At 44.5% G+C, this 19453-nt stretch overlaps 1 protein-coding gene across 4 annotated transcripts in view; it reads right to left on the reverse strand.

Moving 5' to 3' along the window:
• The window catches only part of TTC28 (tetratricopeptide repeat domain 28), a 738720-nt gene that overhangs the window by 53902 nt on the left and 665365 nt on the right, over nt 1–19453 (reverse strand). For all 4 annotated transcript variants that reach the window (XM_032138048.2, XM_058430991.1, XM_058430992.1 and 1 more), the window contains one exon: nt 1044–1184. In XM_032138048.2, coding sequence (XP_031993939.1) covers nt 1044–1184 — 141 coding nt within the window. The remainder of the gene's footprint in view (nt 1–1043; nt 1185–19453) is intronic.

Consider the following 19453-nt stretch of genomic DNA (forward strand, 5'->3'; position numbering starts at 1 on the left):
AAAGGTGAACTAGCTTGAAGTTCTGGCCTCCTTACAACCAGGCTGCCAGCTCCTACATCCCCTGCCCTTGGCTCCCTTCCCACTCAACTCAGCCCTGGGAAAGTCAACACACATTTGTCACCCTGACAGCACAATAATGAGAGGAAACCAGGGCCTGGAGTAGGAACAGACAGGGCACACAATGCCCTGCACAGCAGGGCTGCCAAGCAGAGGCTGCCTCCCACCCAGTGCACAGTCACTTCCCGCCTATGTTCTAGGGTCAACCCTTTAAAGGCAGGCCTTCAGGCTGTGGCAGGGACCTAGGGAGTCTGTGATGTCTTTCCAAAGAGGTCTATCAAAATGTACTCCTAGGTTGTTGCCAGGCAACCAAACAACAGTGGGACAGGTGTCCCTCAACCCCAACTGCCTGCCCTGTTTATCCGGACCCAGCTCGGGTATCACTCCTAAGAAAAAGATGAAGGGGTGTGCTGGCTTGGAAATTTCAAATTCGATTCATCTTAAAGCCATTAAGACCTATTTGGTCAAGTGACAGGGAACTGAGGTCTTGGCACAGATGGGTGAGCCTGGGTCTGGATGAGTGCATTCCTAGGCCCAGTTTCTCCCTCCAACAGCACTAGCATTCTCACTCTCCCTGACTTCCCTGAATCTCAGGCCAGGATGTCAGTGCAGGTACCTGGCCCATGAGTTACCGCAAAAGCTAGCAAAGAAGTATGTGAAGTCGCTCTGGCTTCTGCCTGATGTTTGGAAAGTCAGCTCTGAGGCTAGGTGAAGAAGCAGCCAACTATCCCCTGGGACTCCTATCCCATCCAAATGAGGATTGTCACGTCAAGCCTGTCACTGTTTTCTCGCTTGAACTGGAGATGCTGCTGTGAAGCAGAGGCCCTGACGGGCATGGGGCTGTGGAAGCATCACGCTTGCTGCTGCAAATGCATGACACGAGCCAGAAGCCTAACCAGCCGGAAGGAGCATCCACTGAAAGCACATTATCTGTGCCCAGAGCACGCTGCCCCGCACGGGGCCTGGGGAAAGCGCCCCACACGCACCTGTTAAAGAGGTTATTGCGGCGAACCATCCGCAGAAAGCCAGTGGGGTCAGTGACCGAGTTGAGTTTGTTGTTCATCTCTTCAAATTGCTGGTCCATGATGTCTCCTGCTTCACTCTCTGTCTCACTGCTGGCACAGGCCCTGCAGGAAAAATTGCAGAAAAAGCCAATCAGAGAAAGGAAGCGCTGAACTATGGAAGTCAGCTCTGAGGTCCTGTGCCATTCTGTCACCAAATGAACCTCTAGTACCATTGTCTCCAAATGCCAGCATCACCCCACTCCCTCCTCAGTGTCCCTGAGGCCCTCTTCCTGAACTTCTTTTGTCCACTGCTTCTCAAGATGAATTCTGGTTGGTTGTTTATGGGCTGTCACCCCCCACTCTGCTGTCAACTCTCTACAGGCAGGAGCTGTGTCTGAATAAGAACTGTATTCTCAGCACCTAGCATATGTATGACAGACTAGGTAAGGTGCTGTCTGTGATGGGCTGGTCAGGCACTCTTCCCAGGATACAGCTGAGGCAAGTGCAGCTGTGAGGCAGTCCTCCCTGGGCAAGCTGCAGTCCAGTCCATTCCAGAAACAGTAACTAAATACCTACATTGTGTTGGGTACTGTCCTAGGCAAGGGGGACATGCAGCCTAAAATGGCATTTTCCAGATGAGGAGACAAACATGCTGACAAGTGGCTGCAGTGCTAGCAGGGCAGGCACTGCTGGAAACGCAAACTTGAGAACTGCCGCTGATTTGGCCCATTTTCCAAGCTCAGCATGAGGAGGTGACCATTTTTGAATTAATAAATTCATATTTCCCCTATGACAGACTTTAACAGAACATCTCACAATGTGTTTTAAGTAAACAGAAATACCCAGGAGTACCTTGATTCATCAGCATGATTAAAATGGCAAAAGGTTTATTAAATGTAAAAGCCATGCACTGTGCCCTGATGAGACATGGACAGCCAGGCCAGGACAAATGTGTCTGTGGGAGCGCCACCAGCCTGCAGCCATCCTCCTCCATACCATACCATGCCTCCCAACCAACTGAGGCTCACAAAGGCACATCTCTGTGTTGAGCCCTCACCTATCCTAGGCATCAGGACCACATTCAGACCTTGCGGAGATGCTTACTGATACCTCGCCCCCAGATAACTCTAAGCCCACAGGAAAACTACTTTCAGACCTTCCTGCTAAGGACCGGTGTGAAGAAGTGGAGGGCACCAGGGCACTGCAGGCAGCAGACAGAGTCGCAAGCCCCTAATGTGCTCGGCAGGTGGGACTCTGGAAAGGGGCAGACCTCCTGTCACTGAGAGGAATAAGGCTTGGTGCATAGAGATTTGGGTTTAGGACAAACATGACCCACTTCAAATGGCCAAGCTGGCGACACCTGTGACAGAGAAGGGAAATAAGCCCCTCATTCTGGGGGCCAAATGAGACATGGCATGTAAAGCTGCTACGCAAACTTGAATGCTCTATGTGAACACCAACCCTGGTGTGATGGCTAAATTTATGTCAACATGACTGGGCTGCAGGGTGCCCAGATATTTGGCTAAACCTTATTTGGGGTGTGTTTGTGAAGGTATTTCTAGATGAGATTACCATTTAAGCTGGTAGACTGAGTAAAGTAGACTGCCCTCCCCAGCGTGAGGCCTCATCTGCTTATCCATTGAAGGCCTGGATAGAGCAAAAAAGTAGAGAAAGAGAAAATTTGCTCTTTCTGCACTGTCACCAACCTAAGGCATCAACCTTTTGCCTTCAGGCTTGGACTTGAACTGAAACTTACACTACTGGCTTTCCTGGGTCTCCAGCTTGCTGTGGCAGATCCTGGGGCTTCTCAGCCTCCATAACCACATGAACCAATTCCTTGTAATAAGTTTCCTTTATCTCTTTATAAAAATAAATAAATAAATATACAAGCACATCCTATTTATATCTACTTAGTGTGTGTGTGTGTGTATGTGTGTGTGTGTGTATTGTGTGTGTGTGTGTGTGTGTGTGTGTGTATCTTTTATTGGTTCTGTTTCTCTGGAAAACCCAGATAAAAACATCTAGTAATTATCTCAGAACCACACTGATGACTGGTAAAGTCCTGGCTATTAGCCTGCTTTTCTTCCAGCCTTCACAGTCTGGAAATGGCTCTTTAAACACAGCGCAGTACCTGGCATGCAGCAGGTATACAATGGGGAATTGCTGAATGAATGAATGACCTATGCTGGAGAGAATTTTACAATGTGCAAAGTATTTTTATACAGATTTAATTTTATCTCTATGACAACTCTGTGAGGTAGCTCTTATTATCTCTATCTTATATCAAAGGTGACAGAGGTTCAGAGAAGCCAAGGAACTGGGCTAAAGAGTATTAGGTGGTAGAGCTGGGTCTGAGTCCAGCTCAGATCTGTGGCACTCACTGACCTCCCTCCCCCTCCCCCTAAAAGGCTCTAAGCTTCTCACAGACTCTATGCTTCTCTCCTGGGGTTTGACTTCAACAGGGAGGGGCTGAATACAGGAATTAGGAGAAACCAGGAAACGTCTAGCATTGAAACAAATCACCAAGCTCCCATCATGCTGGAAAGGTTTTATTCCTCTCACTGCCTCATGGACGTCAGCTGAACAGGCAAGCAGGTGAAGGCTTGAAAGGCTCCTTTGGGAGCTGAAGGCCCTTCACAGAGACCCTGGTAAATATTACTCAACAAGGTCCTCTGTCCAGGGACACATTTATCATGTGAATGCAACTGCCTGCTTGGAGCTGAGAAATCGGCTTGTCATTCAGCGCTTTGCAAAGGGGAGAAGAATTGCCTGGGACCGGTATCAGCCTCCATTATCTCGCAGTTCTGTTCTTACTGTCAGCCACAGACTGAGCCCTCAGTATCTCCTGCTTAATGGGGTTGTTTCCTATTTCCTGACCCTTCAAAGTATTAACACTGAAGGGAAAAACAAACAGGCGATGTCATAGATAAAGGAATCTCCCATTTACAAAACAAGCCTCGTATCTATACAGTAGGAGTCCCTAGTGCCTTGCCACCGGTCCTCACAGCACACTCACTCTCCTGCACCCATTTCTCTGAGTGACTTTCTAGAGATGGCACATCTGGTCACCATAGGCCCTGATTCAATTCACATTGCTTCAACAATGATTACTGGGTAGGACCCATGTGTAAGAACTACAGGGGCTAAACAGATGACAGTCACATTATAGCTGCCTTCAAGGCGCTTACTATCTGGTATGAATAGTATCCTTTAGTTCTTCCTTCTTACTAGCCAATCCCTTTTACTCCAATCTCTATTAGAGTTAACAATTCTTTATCTTAAACTATCTCTGTTCAAATTATTGTGTGGTTTCTTATTCTTGTTTTGATACTGACTGATACATACTGTATGTTAATTTAAAAAACAAAATAAATCCTGCTATTCCCAAATCCTGGGACGAAGTCAGGAAAGTAAGATAAGCTTTGGTGCCCCTCACTCATTCATGTGGTCATTAGGCTGACCAACCCTCAAAAACTCACTGTGCAACCAGTACATCCCAGACACTCAGCTGGGGCTGGGATTACTCAAAGAAAGAACACTTCTGCCCTGAGAAGCTGCTAGATAGGCACGCTAATCTCTGCAACATGAAAAATAAATCATTACATAGTAGTACATGTATGTATACAGAAAGACTGAATGAACAATCAGTACAGGATGAGCAGGGGAGACAGCAAGAAAAGAAACAGAGGAGAAGGGAATGAAACATGAGAATGTGAATACACAAACAGTGGCTGTGCAGAAAGAGCCCCTAAAGCATTTAGTCTCATGGCCTGATTTTAGCCACTACTCTGATGGCCATGATCTGAAACGGAGAAGAAACAATAGAGACACATTGGCTTTGCAGACAAAACTGGTGGTCATAGCTCAACAGAGGATAACTCGAGGGAGAGAGGGCCCATGAGCCGGGTGGCAAGGCAGGAAGAGTGGAAAAGGAGGGCACTCCTGGCCCACCAGCTGCTCAGCACTGGCAAGCTAGGGAGGCACCAAAAGCTAAGATTCCGCCTGTCTTTTCTTCCTAGTCTGATTACGGAAGTTCCACTCCTGTCTACACAGCTCTGGACCCTTGGCCCTGCCTACCTGTCTTGCCCTCCAGACCTGGCCACACGATCGATTTCTCCTTCCCTCGTGGCTCTCTGGGCCTGAGGATTCTGGCTCAGACGTCCTTCATGGGCCCTTTCTACTCCTGGACTCTGGAGGGTAAAAGAGAACTCTGTTCTTGTTTCAGGGGCCTGACTTGGCACTTGCCCATCAGTCAGAGTCCTGGCTGGACCCCGCCCTAGTCTTCTGCCTGGAGTTAGGTAGAAGGTTGAGGTCTGGATTATTATGGTCATGGAGAACAGTGAGGGCAAAAGGTCAAAGTCAGTACAAGCTGGCCTAAGTGGAGGGCAGGAAGGTATACCTCCTGGCAAGGGCTGAGAGGGGAGCTGGAGAGAGGGAGCTGTCCAGAGGCAGGCAGTAGCTGCTTCATGGTACCCACCTGCCCTGCCAGCATCTGTTCCAGGTACCCTGTGAGAAGCCCAGATCCTGCCTGCTCTGGGGAATATAAATCATGCCGTCACCAGAGGCAGGCTCCAAAATACTGTTCATATGCAGCTTTCCCCAGAGAGATGGAAATGGCTCATGAATCAAGCACCTCGGAGCTGTGCCAGAGCTCATCCTGTTCTTGGGGACAGGGGTTGGCAAGAGGCTCCAGACAGGATTTTCATTTGCAAGCATGGCCACCTGATCTCTCCAAGAACATGCTTGCTCTCTGTCATTCCCCTGACAGTTGCAACTGAAGCTCCACAAGGCACACTTTATGTCTCAACATCCTTTTACTAACTCATTCTGTCTCCATTCCCCACTCCCCTCCACGCTTCTTGTGCACTGATAACCAGTTATTTGCCAAAGACCAACCAATTGTGACCCTGAAGCTGAAAATGACAGGCGAGAAACTCCATCTTCAGTTTCCTGTGCACAGGGCAGTGAAATAGCTCCTACACCGCTGGCCCCACGCCCAGTGGGAGCAGATCAAAGGCAGCAAAACGCTCCTTCATTCAAAGCAAGGATCTTTTTGCAATTGGTAAAACTTCAGAAAGCAAGAGTTAGTAAATTTGCAGCCACTGCCTATAATCATTTTGTGCCTTCTGATTCTGAAAGGCCAGGTCTAACTGTGCCAGCACCCTATGTTGGGGATTCTACAACCAGGAAGCAGAGGGTATCTTGGGGATCTGAAAAGGTGCACAGATGACAATACCATGGGCACTTACTAGGTTTTGCACGGGCCAGTCTGCCAATAGCTGAAAAGGCCCACCCATTTTTCCCAGTAGCCACTTGGCAAGAGTGCCAGAAAATGAAGACATGAGACTTTGGGAACTCTAGATTTCTGAGACCTTTGAAATTTTCCCGTGTGACTTACTTACCAGTTCCTGTCTATTTTTTCTTACTGACAATTAGTAAACTTTTAAGATGAAAAGAGCCTGGGCTAAAGAAAAAAAGCAGGGGTTGCAATCTTAGTCTCTGCTAAAACAGACTTTAAACCAACAAAGATCAAAAGAGACAAAGAAGGCCACTACATAAATGGTAAACGGATCAAGTCAACAAGAAGAGCTAACTCTCCTAAATATATATGCACCCAATACAGGAGCATCCAGATTCATACAGCAAGTCCTTAGAGACGTACAAAGAGACTTAGACTCCCACTGTTGATAATAATGGGAGACTTTAACACCCCTCCGTCAATATTAGACAGATCAATGAGATAGAAGGTTAACAAGGATATCCAGGACATGAACTCAGCTCTGGACCAAGAGGACCTAAAAGACATCTACAGAACTCTCCACCCCAAATCAACAGAATATACATTCTTCTCAGCACCACATCACACTTATTCTAAAATTGAATAATAAAATAAAATAAAATTGATTTACTACAAAATCGGTAGTAAAACACTCCTCAGCAAATGTAAAAGAACAGAAATCACAACAAACTGTCTCTTACACCACAGTGCAATCAAATTAGAACTCAGGATTAAGAAACTCACCCAAAACCGGACAACTACATGGAAACTGAACAACCTGCTCCTGAATGACTACTGGGTACACAACAAAATGAAGGCAAAAATAAAGATGTTCTTTGAAACCAATGAGAACAAAGACACAACATACCAGAATCTCTGGGATACATTTAAAGCAGTGTGCAGAGGGAAATTTATAGCACTAAATGCCCACAAGACAAAGCAGGAGAGATCTAAAATTGACACCCGAACATCACAATTGAAAGAACTAGTGAAGCAACAGCAAACACATTCAAAAGCTAGCAGAAGGCAAGAAATAACTAAGATCAGAGTAGAACTGAAGGAGATAGAGACACAAAAAAACCCTTCAAAAAAATCAATGAATCCAGGAGCTGGTTTTTTGAAAAGATCAACAAAATTGATATACCGCTAGCAAGATTAATAAAGAAGAAAAGAGAGAAGACTCAAATAGACGCAATTAAAAAATGGGCCGGGCACGGTGGCTCATGCCTGTAATCCCAGCACTTTGGGAGGCCGAGGCGGGCAGATCACGAGGTCAGGAGATCGAGACCACGGTGAAACCCCGTCTCTACTAAAAATACAAAAAAAAAATTAGCTGGGCGTGGTGGCGGGCGTCTGTAGTCCCAGCTACTCGGAGAGGCTGAGGCAGGAGAATGGCGTGAACCCGGGAGGCAGAGCTTGCAGTGAGCCGAGATTGCGCCACTGCACTCCAGCCTCGGCGACAGAGCAAGACTCCGTCTCAAAATAAATAAATAAATAAATAAATAAATAAATAAAAATGATAAAGGGGATATCACCAACTATCCCACAGAAATACAAACTACCATCAGAGAATACTACAAACACCTCTACACAAATAAACTAGAAAATCTAGAAGAAATGGATAAATCCCTCGACACATATACCCTCCCAAGACTAAACCAGGAGGAAGTTCAATCTCTGAATAGACCAATAACAGGCTCTGAAATTGAGGCAATAATTAATAGCTTACCAACCAAAAAAGTCCAGGACCAGACGGATTCACAGCCGAATTCTACCAGAGGTACAAAGAGGAGCTGGTACCATTCCTTCCGAAACTATTCCAAACAATAGAAAAAGAGGGAATCCTCCCTAACTCAATTTATGAGGCCAGCATCATCCTGATACCAAAGCCTGGCAGAGACACAACAAAAAAAGAGAATTTTAGACGAATATCCCTGATGAACATCGATACAAAAATCCTCAATAAAATACTGGCAAACCGAATCCAGCAGCACATCAAAAAGCTTATCCACCACGATCAAGTGGGCTTCATCCCTGGGATGCAAGGCTGGTTCAACATAAGCAATTCAATAAATGTAATCCAGCATATAAACAGAACCAATGACAAAAACCACATGATTATCTCAATAGATGCAGAAAGGCCTTTCAAAAAATTCAACAGCCCTTCATGCTAAAAACTCCCAATAAATTACGTATTGATGGGACGTATCTCAAAATAACAAGAGCTATCTATGACAAACCCACAGCCAATATCATACTGAATGGGCAAAAACTGGAAGCATTCCCTTTGAAAACTGGCACAAGACAGGGATGCCCTCTCTCACAACTCCTATTCAACATAGTGCTGGAAGTTCTGGCCAAGGCAATCAGGCAGGAGAAGGAAATAAAGGGTATTCAATTAGGAAAAGAGGAAGTCAAATTGTCCCTGTTTGCAGATGACATGATTGTATATCTAGAAAACCCCATCGTCTCAGCCCAAAATCTCCTTAAGCTGATTAGCAACTTCAGCAAAGTCTCAGGATACAAAATCAATGTACAAAAATCACAAGCATTCTTGTACACCAATCGCAGACAAACAGAGAGCCAAATCATGAGGGAACTCCCATTCACAATTGCTTCAAAGAGAATAAAATACCTAGGAATCCAACTTACAAGGGATGTGAAGGACCTCTTCAAGGAGAACTACAAACCACTGCTCAATGAAATAAAAGAGGATACAAACAAATGGAAGAACATTCCATGCTCATGGGTTGGAAGAATCAATATCGTGAAAATGGCCATACTGCCCAAGGTAATTTATAGATTCAATGCCATCCCCATCAAGCTACCAATGACTTTCTTCACAGAATTGGAAAAAACTACTTTAAAGTTCATATGGAACCAAAAAAGAGCCCGCATCACCAAGTCAATCCTAAGCCAAAAGAACAAAGCTGGAGGCATCATGCTACCCGACTTCAAAATATACTACAAGGCTACAGTAACTAAAACAGCATGGTACTGGTACCACAACAGAGACATAGATCAATGGAACAGAACAGAGCCCTCAGAAATAATGCCACGTATCTACAACTCTCTGATCTTTGACAAACCTGACAAAAACAAGAAATGGGGAAAGGATTCCCTATTTAATAAATGGTGCTGGAAAAACTGGCTAGCCATATGTAGAAAGCTGAAACTGGATCCCTCCTTTACATCTTATACAAAAATTAATTCAAGATGGATTAAAGACTTACATGTTAGACCTAAAACCATAAAAACCCTAGAAGAAAACCTAGGCAATACCATTCAGGACATAGGCATGGGCAAGGACTTCATGTCTAAAACACCAACAGCAATGGCAACAAAAGCCAAAATTGACAAATGGGATCTCATTAAACTAAAGAGCTTCTGCACAGCAAAAGAAACTACCATCAGAGTGAACAGGCAACCTACAGAATGGGAGAAAATTTTTGCAACCTACTCATCTGACAAAGGGCTAATATCCAGAATCTACAATGAACTCAGACAAATTTACAAGAAAAAAACAAACAACCCTATCAAAAAGTGGGCAAAGGACATGAACAGACACTTCTCAAAAGAAGACATTTATGCAGCCAAAAAACACATGAAGAAATGCTCATCATCACTGGCCATCAGAGAAATGCAAATCAAAACCACAATGAGATACCATCTCACACCAGTTAGAATGGCCATCATTAAAAAGTCAGGAAACAACAGTTGCTGGAGAGGATGTGGAGCAATAGGAACACTTTTACACTGTTGGTGGGACTATAATCTAGTTCAACCATTATGGAAGTCAGTGTGGCGATTCCTCAGGGATCTAGAACTAGAATTACCATTTGACCCAGCCATCCCATTACTGGGTATATACCCAAAGGACTATAAATCATGCTGCTATAAGGACACATGCACACGTATGTTTACTGCGGCACTATTCACAATAGCAAAGACTTGGAACCAACCCAAGTGTCCAACAATGATAGACTGGATTAAGAAAATGTGGCACATATACACCATGGAATACTATGCAGCCATAAAAAATGATGAGTTCATGTCCTTTGTAGGGACATGGATGAAACTGGAAAACATCATTCTCAGTAAACTATCGCAAGGACAAAAAGCCAAACACCGTGTGTTCTCACTCATAGGTGGGAATTGAACAATGAGAACTCATGGACACAGGAAGGGGAACATCACACTCCGGGGACTGTTGTGGGGTGGGGGGAGGGGGGAGGGACAGCATTAGGAGATATACCTAATGCTAAATGACGAGTTAATGGGTGCAGCAAACCAACATGGCACATGGATACATATGTAACAAACCTGCACATTGTGCACATGTACCCTAAAACCTAAAGTATAATAATAATAAAAAAAAGAAAACCCCATAGTCTCAGCCCAAAATTTCCTTAAGCTGATAACTTCAGCAAAGTCTTAGGATACAAAATCAATGTGCAAAAATCACAAGCATTCCTCTACACCAATAATAGACAAACAGCCAAATCTTAAGTGAACTCCCATTCACAATTACTACAAAGAGAATAAAATACCTAGGAATCCAACTTACAGGGGATGTGAAGGACCTCTTCAAGGAAAACTACAAATCCCTGCTCAACGAAATAAAAGAGGGCACAAACGAATGGAAGAACATTCCATGCTCATGGATAGGAAGAATCAATATCATGAAAATGGCCATACTGCCCAAGGTAGTTTATAGATTCAATGCTATCCCCATCAAGCTACCAATGACTTTCTTCACAGAATTGGAAAAAACTACTTTAAAGTTCATATGGAACCAACAAAGAGCCCGCATTGCCAAGACAATCCTAAGCAAAAAGAACAAAGCTGGAGGCATCACGCTACCTGACTTCAAACTATACTACAAGGCTACAGTAACCAAAACAGCATGGTGCTGGTACCAAAACAGATATATAGACCAATAGAACAGAACAGAAGCCTCAGAAATAACACCACACATCTACAACCAGCTGATCTTTGGCAAACCTGACAAAAACAAGAAATGGGGAAAGGATTCCCTATTTAATAAATGGTGCTGGGAAAACTGGCTAGCCATATGTAGAAAGCTGAAACTGGATCCCTTCCTTACACCTTATACAAAAATTTAACTCAAGATGGATTAAAGACTTAAATGTAAGACGTAACACATGTGCACAATGTGCAGGTTTGTTACATATGTATACATGTGCCATGTTGGTGTGCTGCACCCATTAACTCGTCATTTAGCATTAGGTATATCTCCTAATGCTATCCCTTCCCCCTCCCCCCACCCCACAACAGTCGCCGGTGTGTGATGTTCCCCTTCCTGTGTCCATGTGTTCTCACTGTTCAATTCCCACCTATGAGTGAGAACATGCGGTGTTTGGTTGAATTTTCTTAAAATAACAAAGCCTTCTGGCCTCTGGGATCCAGAACAATTGTGCATTTTTAACTCAGAAGCATTTTTTGTACACATCCTTTTTATCTCATGGCCTGGAATTATCTAGTCTATACTTAAGTGTTAAAGGAGAAATACAGGTTTTCCCCTAGCTTTTCTTTGTTAAAGGAGAAATACAGGTTTTCCCCTAGCTTTTCTTTTTTCAGTAAACACAGTGATCAAATAAATAAACAGGTTTCACTTCCGTTAGCTCAATAGCCTGTGTGTATGAATACACAAAGACTGTAATCGTTTGGAAGGCCCCATTACTTGGTGTCTTATTTTTGAAATCTTTGCCGAGAAAGTGTTGGCAATGGAGTTTTCCCCTGATGATGTGGCTCTCAAACCCTCTCCTCCACCAATTAGGTCTAACCACATCAATAAGGCTCAACTCAACCAATATGAACGCTGTCTAGTACAGGTTGAGTATCCTTATCCGAAACGCTTGGGACCAGAAGTATTTTAAATTTTTGATCTTTTTGGATTTTGGAATATTTACCAGCTGAGCATCCCAAATTCAAAAACCTGAAATCTGACATGCTCCAATGAGCATTTCCTCTGAGCATCATGTTGACACCGTGAAAGTTTTGGATTCTGAAACATTTTGGATTTTTCAATTTGGGATTCAACCTGTAGCAAAAAGAGCCCAAGGCCTGGAGTCTAGGATACATTTCTTCTGGACATCACCTATGGCACTCAGAGGAAGCAAACCTTTCTTCTTCATAGGTGAAATAGAGATAATAATAGGATTAATGAAATAATGTCAGTGTATATAGCACCTATCACACAGAACCTGGCACCTGCTAGGCGCTCAGTAAACTCAATGGAAATTTTTCTTTTTTGAATTCTGTGAATGCGTTTTATCTAAGAATTAGACACACGCACACTCACATATACAGATATATCCAATAGAGTCATCCCGGCCAGGTACGGTGACTCATGCCTGTAATCCCAGCACTTTGAGAGGTCAAGGCAGGCAGATCACTTGAGGTCAGGAGTTCAAGACCAGCCTGGCCAGCATGGTAAAACCTTATCTCTACTAAAAATACTAAAATTAGCCAGGTGTGGTGGTGCATGCCTGTGATCCCAGTTACTCTGGAGGCTAAGGCAGGAGAATCGCTTGAATGCAGGAGGCGGAGCTGGAGGTTGCAGTGAGCCAAGAAGGCACCACTGTACTTCAGCCTGGGCGACAGAGCAAGGCTCTGTCTCAAAAACAAAAAGAAAGCCATCCCAACTACAAAGAATTGTTTTGAGACCCAAGCAAGAGCATACGTGAAAGCTCTTTGTAAAAGGCAGACTATACAAATGAAAGTTGTCATTGTGTTGTTATTAAAAGAACTTAATGAAATTTTTAGCTGTACCAATATTTAGTAGCAATGTGTGTTGTCCTTAGTGAAAATGCCATAGGCTAGAAAAAATAGTGTGGTAACTTAATCTACTTTCTTTTAATTCTGAAAGTAAAATATACTTGTGGCAAATACAGTCATATGCCATTTAATAACAAGAACATGTTCTGAGAAACACATCATTAGGCAATTTCATCACTGTGTGAGCATCAGAAAGTGCACGTGCACAAACCTAGCTGAGACAGCCTACTACACACCTAAGCTACCAGCCTGTTTCTCCTAGGCTACAAACCTGTACAGCATGTTATTGTACTGAATACCATAGGCAACTGTAACACAATGTTAAGTATTTGTGTATCTAAACATAGAAAAGGTACAGTATAATATGCTAGTATAATCTCTTAGGATCACCATTGTGTATGACATTGTTGACCAAAACGTCATTATGTGGTACATGACTATTTAAAATTGATTCTAAAGGTAACCAAGTAAAAAAGTAAAAGCCCCTCTCTCCTCCCACAAAGTGAGCACTGCTACCACTGTGTACATAGGCTGCCTGTATACATACGCTATACACACGGCAATATATACACAGGCTGCCTGTACGCATAGGCTATCCACACAGCAATATATACACAGGCTGCCTGTACACATAGGCTATACACACAGCAATATATACACAGGCTGCATGATTGCTGTATGTGTGGATATACATGCATGTGTGTGTTTGTATATGTGTGTGCACCTCTTTAACAGAGGTGTCAATGCAATAAATATCAGATACAGACACTCTGCCTCACCTCCCCATGTCCAGATGCACATAGCAAATGGCTTTGAGAACCTGTGTCAGGACTTTTGGGTCTCCACCTAGATCAGTGGTCAGAGACGGCCAGAGAGAAGGGAATAAGGAAACTGGTGATTTCTTTGGAGAGAGTTACCACCATACAGTGAGTCCCCATCCCAGCCCCTTTCGGAGAGGAGTGAGGAGGCACCGTGTTCCACCTTAAGCCTCACAGGAGGTGTTGTCATGGCACCTCACAGGGGATACCACTCAGAGATCTTGGAAATGTGCACCCTGAAGTCAGGGGACAGACATGGAGAACTGAAGCCTGACCCTTGCTGAGTAGAGTCTCACTGTCCCATCCTGCTTCTGCCCTGCCAGAAGGGTGAGGCTAGGGAGGGGATAGCCTATGCTGCTAGAGTTCACTGGGGTCAGGGATACAAGAGTGCTTCCTGGGGACCAAATGCGAAAGAGCAGGCAAAGCTCATCTTGAGTTCTGTCCTGTAAAGCCACCTGGAGAGGCCATAGAAGGTGCACAACCAGATGCCAAGGGCTGAGAAGAAAAGTGGAGGACTAGAGAGGCACCTACCTGGGTCCAGCAAGCTGCAGGGCCCCTCTAAAGGGCCCACAAAAAGCAAGGTTCCACTCTAACCATCTAACAGGCCCAAAGTTCGCAAAACCATGCAGCCAAGCAAGAATGATCCCGTCTCCCTCTATCCCCTTGCCATAGCATCAAGTGGGTGGCAGAGGAGGTGGGCCTGTCCCATTACTCTCAGCAGGCTTCCAGCCCAAAGCAGGCCCAGGTGAGTGTGATGCTCTCTTCTCCTTGGCAACAATGGAACAAACCCTGGCTGCTGCATATGACCATATTCAAGTGAAGCAGAAGAGAGATTTCAGTGGCCTCATAACTTAGTTGATAACAAGAGTATATCCTGGGCTCAGTTTTTTCTTCTGGTCCAGGAAATCATACTGCCAGTAGGCATGAAGGAAGGGAGGCAACCTTGTCCTCTTCCTGGATCCTTTCCTGGAATAAGCCTGTTGCTCAAAGTTGTAGAGAGAACTGCCCTGCTCCTTCCCACTCCTCAAAATGAGGCCCTGCACTCAGAGCCACCATCCCATGCAATAGGACTCTGGGGCAGGTAGCCATTCTTGTCAACCTAGGAGGTTTTTTTCTGCTTGGGTAAATCCATGCATGACGGGGCTCCTGGCCTCTAAGCAGTGAAGGTAAGGAAGCTAAAGTGTCCAGAATGGAATGTACTCATTCACCCACATATCCTGGAGGCCCTGTAAAGTGCAAGATGCTATAAGAGATCCCATCAAGTGTCAGAGTCTGTGCCCTCAGAAGTTCTCAACCCTGGAGGGGAGCGGAATGCAGACAAACATGCCTCTAGCACAAGCCAGAAGCTAGCAAGTGTCCAATGCAGAGAGACACAGCTTTGGGGTGGGAGATGTGCCACCTAGTTCATGGAGACCCTTTACGTCCTCTCAGAGGCAGCAGCAATTGAGACGAGTTGAAGAATGGGCCAGGATTGGAGCAAGTTAGGATGGCAGTGTAGGATATCTGGGCCGAGGTGGGGGCTAAGAAACAGCTAAAGCAAAACCATAGACATGGCATTAAGATAAAAGACATAAATTCTTTCGAATTAATCTTCCAAGAACCAGCACATCGATTAGGCCTTAACTGCCTGAGTCCACATATGCTGTCCACCACCCAGAGGACAGTGCAGAGCCTGGTGTGAATACTGCTGTCATCTAGCACCAGTCTAGCTATCAAATCTTATCTCCCATCACTGCCTGAGACAAGCCTGCTCCATCTAAACCAAGCACTCTCCATTCCACAAACACACCTTGCAGTGGGCCACCTCCCTGCCTTGCCTAGGTCATTCCCTCAACCTAGACTCTCCCTTCTCCATCAACCCTGACCTGCCATGCATGTGAAAATTAAGCCTCTCCCTCCAAGACAAGCTCAAATGCCTTCCCCTCTAGAAAGCTTCCCCTGAACACCTGTGGCCAAAAGGGAGCTCTCCCTTCTCTGTGCACCTCCAGCAGCACCTGCTAGGTGAATAACTCCTTAAGATCCAGACCATAAGGAGCCTTCAGTCTGCCCATCTTTGCCCCTGATTGCATGGACAGGTATGGAGGCATGGACCCTGTCTCATGTCTCTGATCCTCATAAGGGCTAGCATCAGGCCTTGGCTACAGCAGAGCTCAGCACAGGCTGGGTGGCTGTATAAGGACTCCTGAAGGCCTCCTTGACCTCATTGTCTGCACCTGGGAGATGTGCCACAGGCGCAGCACACCACCTTCACAACAGCTGCGAAATGGTTTTAAATCCCACCATACAGGTTAACTTCTATCCCCTCCCAAGGAGAACCAAGTCAGTTACTGGAAAAATAAAATCGGCACCTTTAAGTAAACAGTGGCTTTGCGACAATTGTAAAATGCCTTTCTTCCATTTCCTTTTTAGAACCTTAAACTTTCTTCCTGTGAGGTGACCAGAGAGAAGAGGAACTGTTACAGAAAGGAATTTAAAATTTTTTTAATTTTATTTTAGCAGGGGTGGTTTGGGGTCAGGTTTCTGGAGCAGCAGAGGACTAGTGCTCTTGGAGGCTGGTCTGAAATCCATGGCACCTGGCGATTCCTTCCCTTCCCCCAGCTGGCTGGGGACTGTATAAGGGGTCACGATGGCCCCACTGAACTTAATCATGGAGTGTGTGAGCACATACGCATAATGTGAGGTGGTAAGCATATGCAGCTGTGAAGGTGGGGTGTCTACAGTGCAGTAGTAAGGGCACAAGATGAGTGTGTGTGAGGGGTGTGTGCAAGCACACTGGTGTGTGAGGGGGTGCAGTGGGCTTGGCATGTGAGAGCTGTGTATGAGTGTATGTTCATGAAGAGTGTGTGTAGGAACAAGGGCCTGTGGGGAAAAGCATTCTATCAGGTGAGTAGCTCTGGGCCCTTCCACTGGGCTTCTGAAATAAAGTACCCATTCTGATCTGGTAGGGCTCTCCAGTTCCAAACCTGAAGGGCAACAGAGTTGAGACACGTTATTAATGACAGCTGAAGTCAATTACTGAGTGTCACGGTCCTACTTGCATATTACCATGAATCCTTATAGCTGGGACAGCTATAAAGGTACAGCTGGGAGGTAGATCTTATCTTTGTTAAAGATCCCTAAAGGGAGACTCAGAGGAGCTCAGGCACTTATCCAGGGTCCCACAGGTAATAAGCAGCAGAAGTTGGCCCCGGAGCCAGGTGAGCTTGAATCAGGCCTGTTCATTCCACTGTCACCATCCCAGGCTCTAAGGGCTCAGAAGCTGCCTAATCCAGGAACACATTTCCTAAAGGCAATCAGGGGCTGAGAAGCTCAAAGTTCACAGAGGCATTTCCATTAGCACAGCCCTCCTTAGCAGCATCAGCTCCCATATGCTATGCATGCTTTTAAATTTCATTTGATTCTGTGTTCTTGTAGAAAACACAGGCTATTATAACTGCAAATGGTCTTCAAAGATCACCATGAGGTCCATTTCCCTTGTTCACTAAGAGCCAAGAAGGTCTCTGGAAAGAACATTTGCATATATTATGTACATGCTACATATTATTTAGGAGCATTTATACATCAAGGGGTTTGAGATGCACGATGGCAGAGTGTGGGGAGTATGGGCATACATTTTACCAGCTGTTAGAGAGACCTGCCTGAGTCAGTGTTTAAAGATTTTTGTTTCCTACACATGCACTAATACAAGTTATATTAAAAAGCCAAATGACCCCTTTAACAAATGAAAGAGAGATGAGGGTTTAGGATAATGAGAATATTATAGCAAAACTCATACTGTGCCGCTTCTAATGGGAATCCTACAGCTAGACCTCCACATAATGCTTTGAGAATGCCCCCCTCAGAGTTTTTATAAATACAACAAACCCCAATATGTCATAATGAAAATGCATATTCTAATACAACATGATCTCCTTAATGAGGCAAACTGGAGGGGGTGTGTGGTAGCTTTATTTATAATCCTCTAAATTTAGGTAAATTGCACACATTTTAAATTTCTATACAAATAGTGTCACCAAGAGCTATCAAACTGAGTCTATTTGGTCTGGATAAGAGACCACTTAACAGAGAAAGTCAGGGTGTAACCAAATGCTAGGCAACAACCAAGGGGAGGGAAGTTATTTTTCGTATGGGATGTGGTCCTTAAAAGCTAGAAATGACTTTTAAAATTATTCCCTATTCCGTAGATCTTTTGTAAAACCACCTAAAACTGAACAAGTCAGAGGGAGAGTTTGACTCCCAGGCTCCTGGCAGGAATCATGGAAAGCCTTTGCAATCCCCCATCTCTGATGTTTTTTGAACAGTCATATTTGTTATTGTCTAAATTGAACTTTGGGTGAAAATAGTTTCCTGTTTGCCTGCAGCATTTGTTTTCTGAGAGGATATTCAGAAACATCAGTTTTCTGAAACAAGTCAAAGTAATATAGGATTTCCTTTGTTAATATCAAAGTCTTTTACCTCTGGGATAGAGCCTGTTTTCTCTTTCTCTCTCTCTCAGCAAAGCGTATTTCCTTCTCTCTCTAATTGGATTTCTACAAGGATCTGCTTCCCCTTCTCTCTACCAGATGCTCGAGATAGAGCACCGTACAAAAAGCTGCTGGCTGATGTCGTTCCTGTCTTTTTCTGCCACATTAACCCGGTAGGGGGTTTAACAGCCCGAGATTTTGAAAAGCTGTTGTCAAGTCATGAAAGCCCCGAAACACAACTTAAATGGTTATTAGCTAGTGGGAAACGTCCCCTGCATTCTAATCCTTCCATTTAAATAACAATAATAAAGAAAATAATAACAATAAGAGTAAACTCCATGCCTTCGAAGCCATGATTATACCCTACCACCCATCGTCCACACAGTCTACAGCGAATTTATATGGGGCCTAAGGGTGAGGTGTATGGCTTTTGGCTTGGTGGGCACTTCTGATTTTGCAGCCAGCCAGCAGGGGTCGCCCAAGTCATCTAGCAGTTAAATTGGAGCTTCCATGACATCCTGGATAATTCCTTTAAAAAATCCAAGGCACAGACAAAAGAGCCAAGGGGGTTCCTTGCTGTATTAAAAGCCCTGAAACACATGTATTTGCCAAATAGAAACGTGCAGAATTAATTGGAAAAGAGATGGAATTTGTATTTCCAGTTCCCTTGGGGGTTTTATAATTAATAAATATTTGTTAAGTCTTTAATAAGTATAAAGTACCATATATGTGCAGAACAAAACAAGCTTTTGCTGGCATCAGAATGTGGTGCATTCTGTACTTGATCAAATGACATAAAAGTTAAGAATAAGCAATGATAGCAGTGCCATATAGTGACCCTTTATCATGTGCCAGGCATTTCCTAAATTTCCTCACAATGACCCATCAAGGTAGATCCTACTATTATTCCTATTTCGTAGATTTTTGTTAAAAGCCCCACAAAGCTCCGCAAGATTCAGTCACTTGCCCCAGGAAGCCCAGCCAGTAACTGGAAAAGCCCAGATTTAAACTGGGCTTTATAGCTAACACATC

The sequence above is a fragment of the Hylobates moloch genome, unplaced genomic scaffold, assembly GCF_009828535.3.
Source record: "Hylobates moloch isolate HMO894 unplaced genomic scaffold, HMol_V3 SCAFFOLD_19, whole genome shotgun sequence".
In the NCBI taxonomy this organism is placed as follows: Eukaryota; Metazoa; Chordata; class Mammalia; order Primates; family Hylobatidae; genus Hylobates; species Hylobates moloch.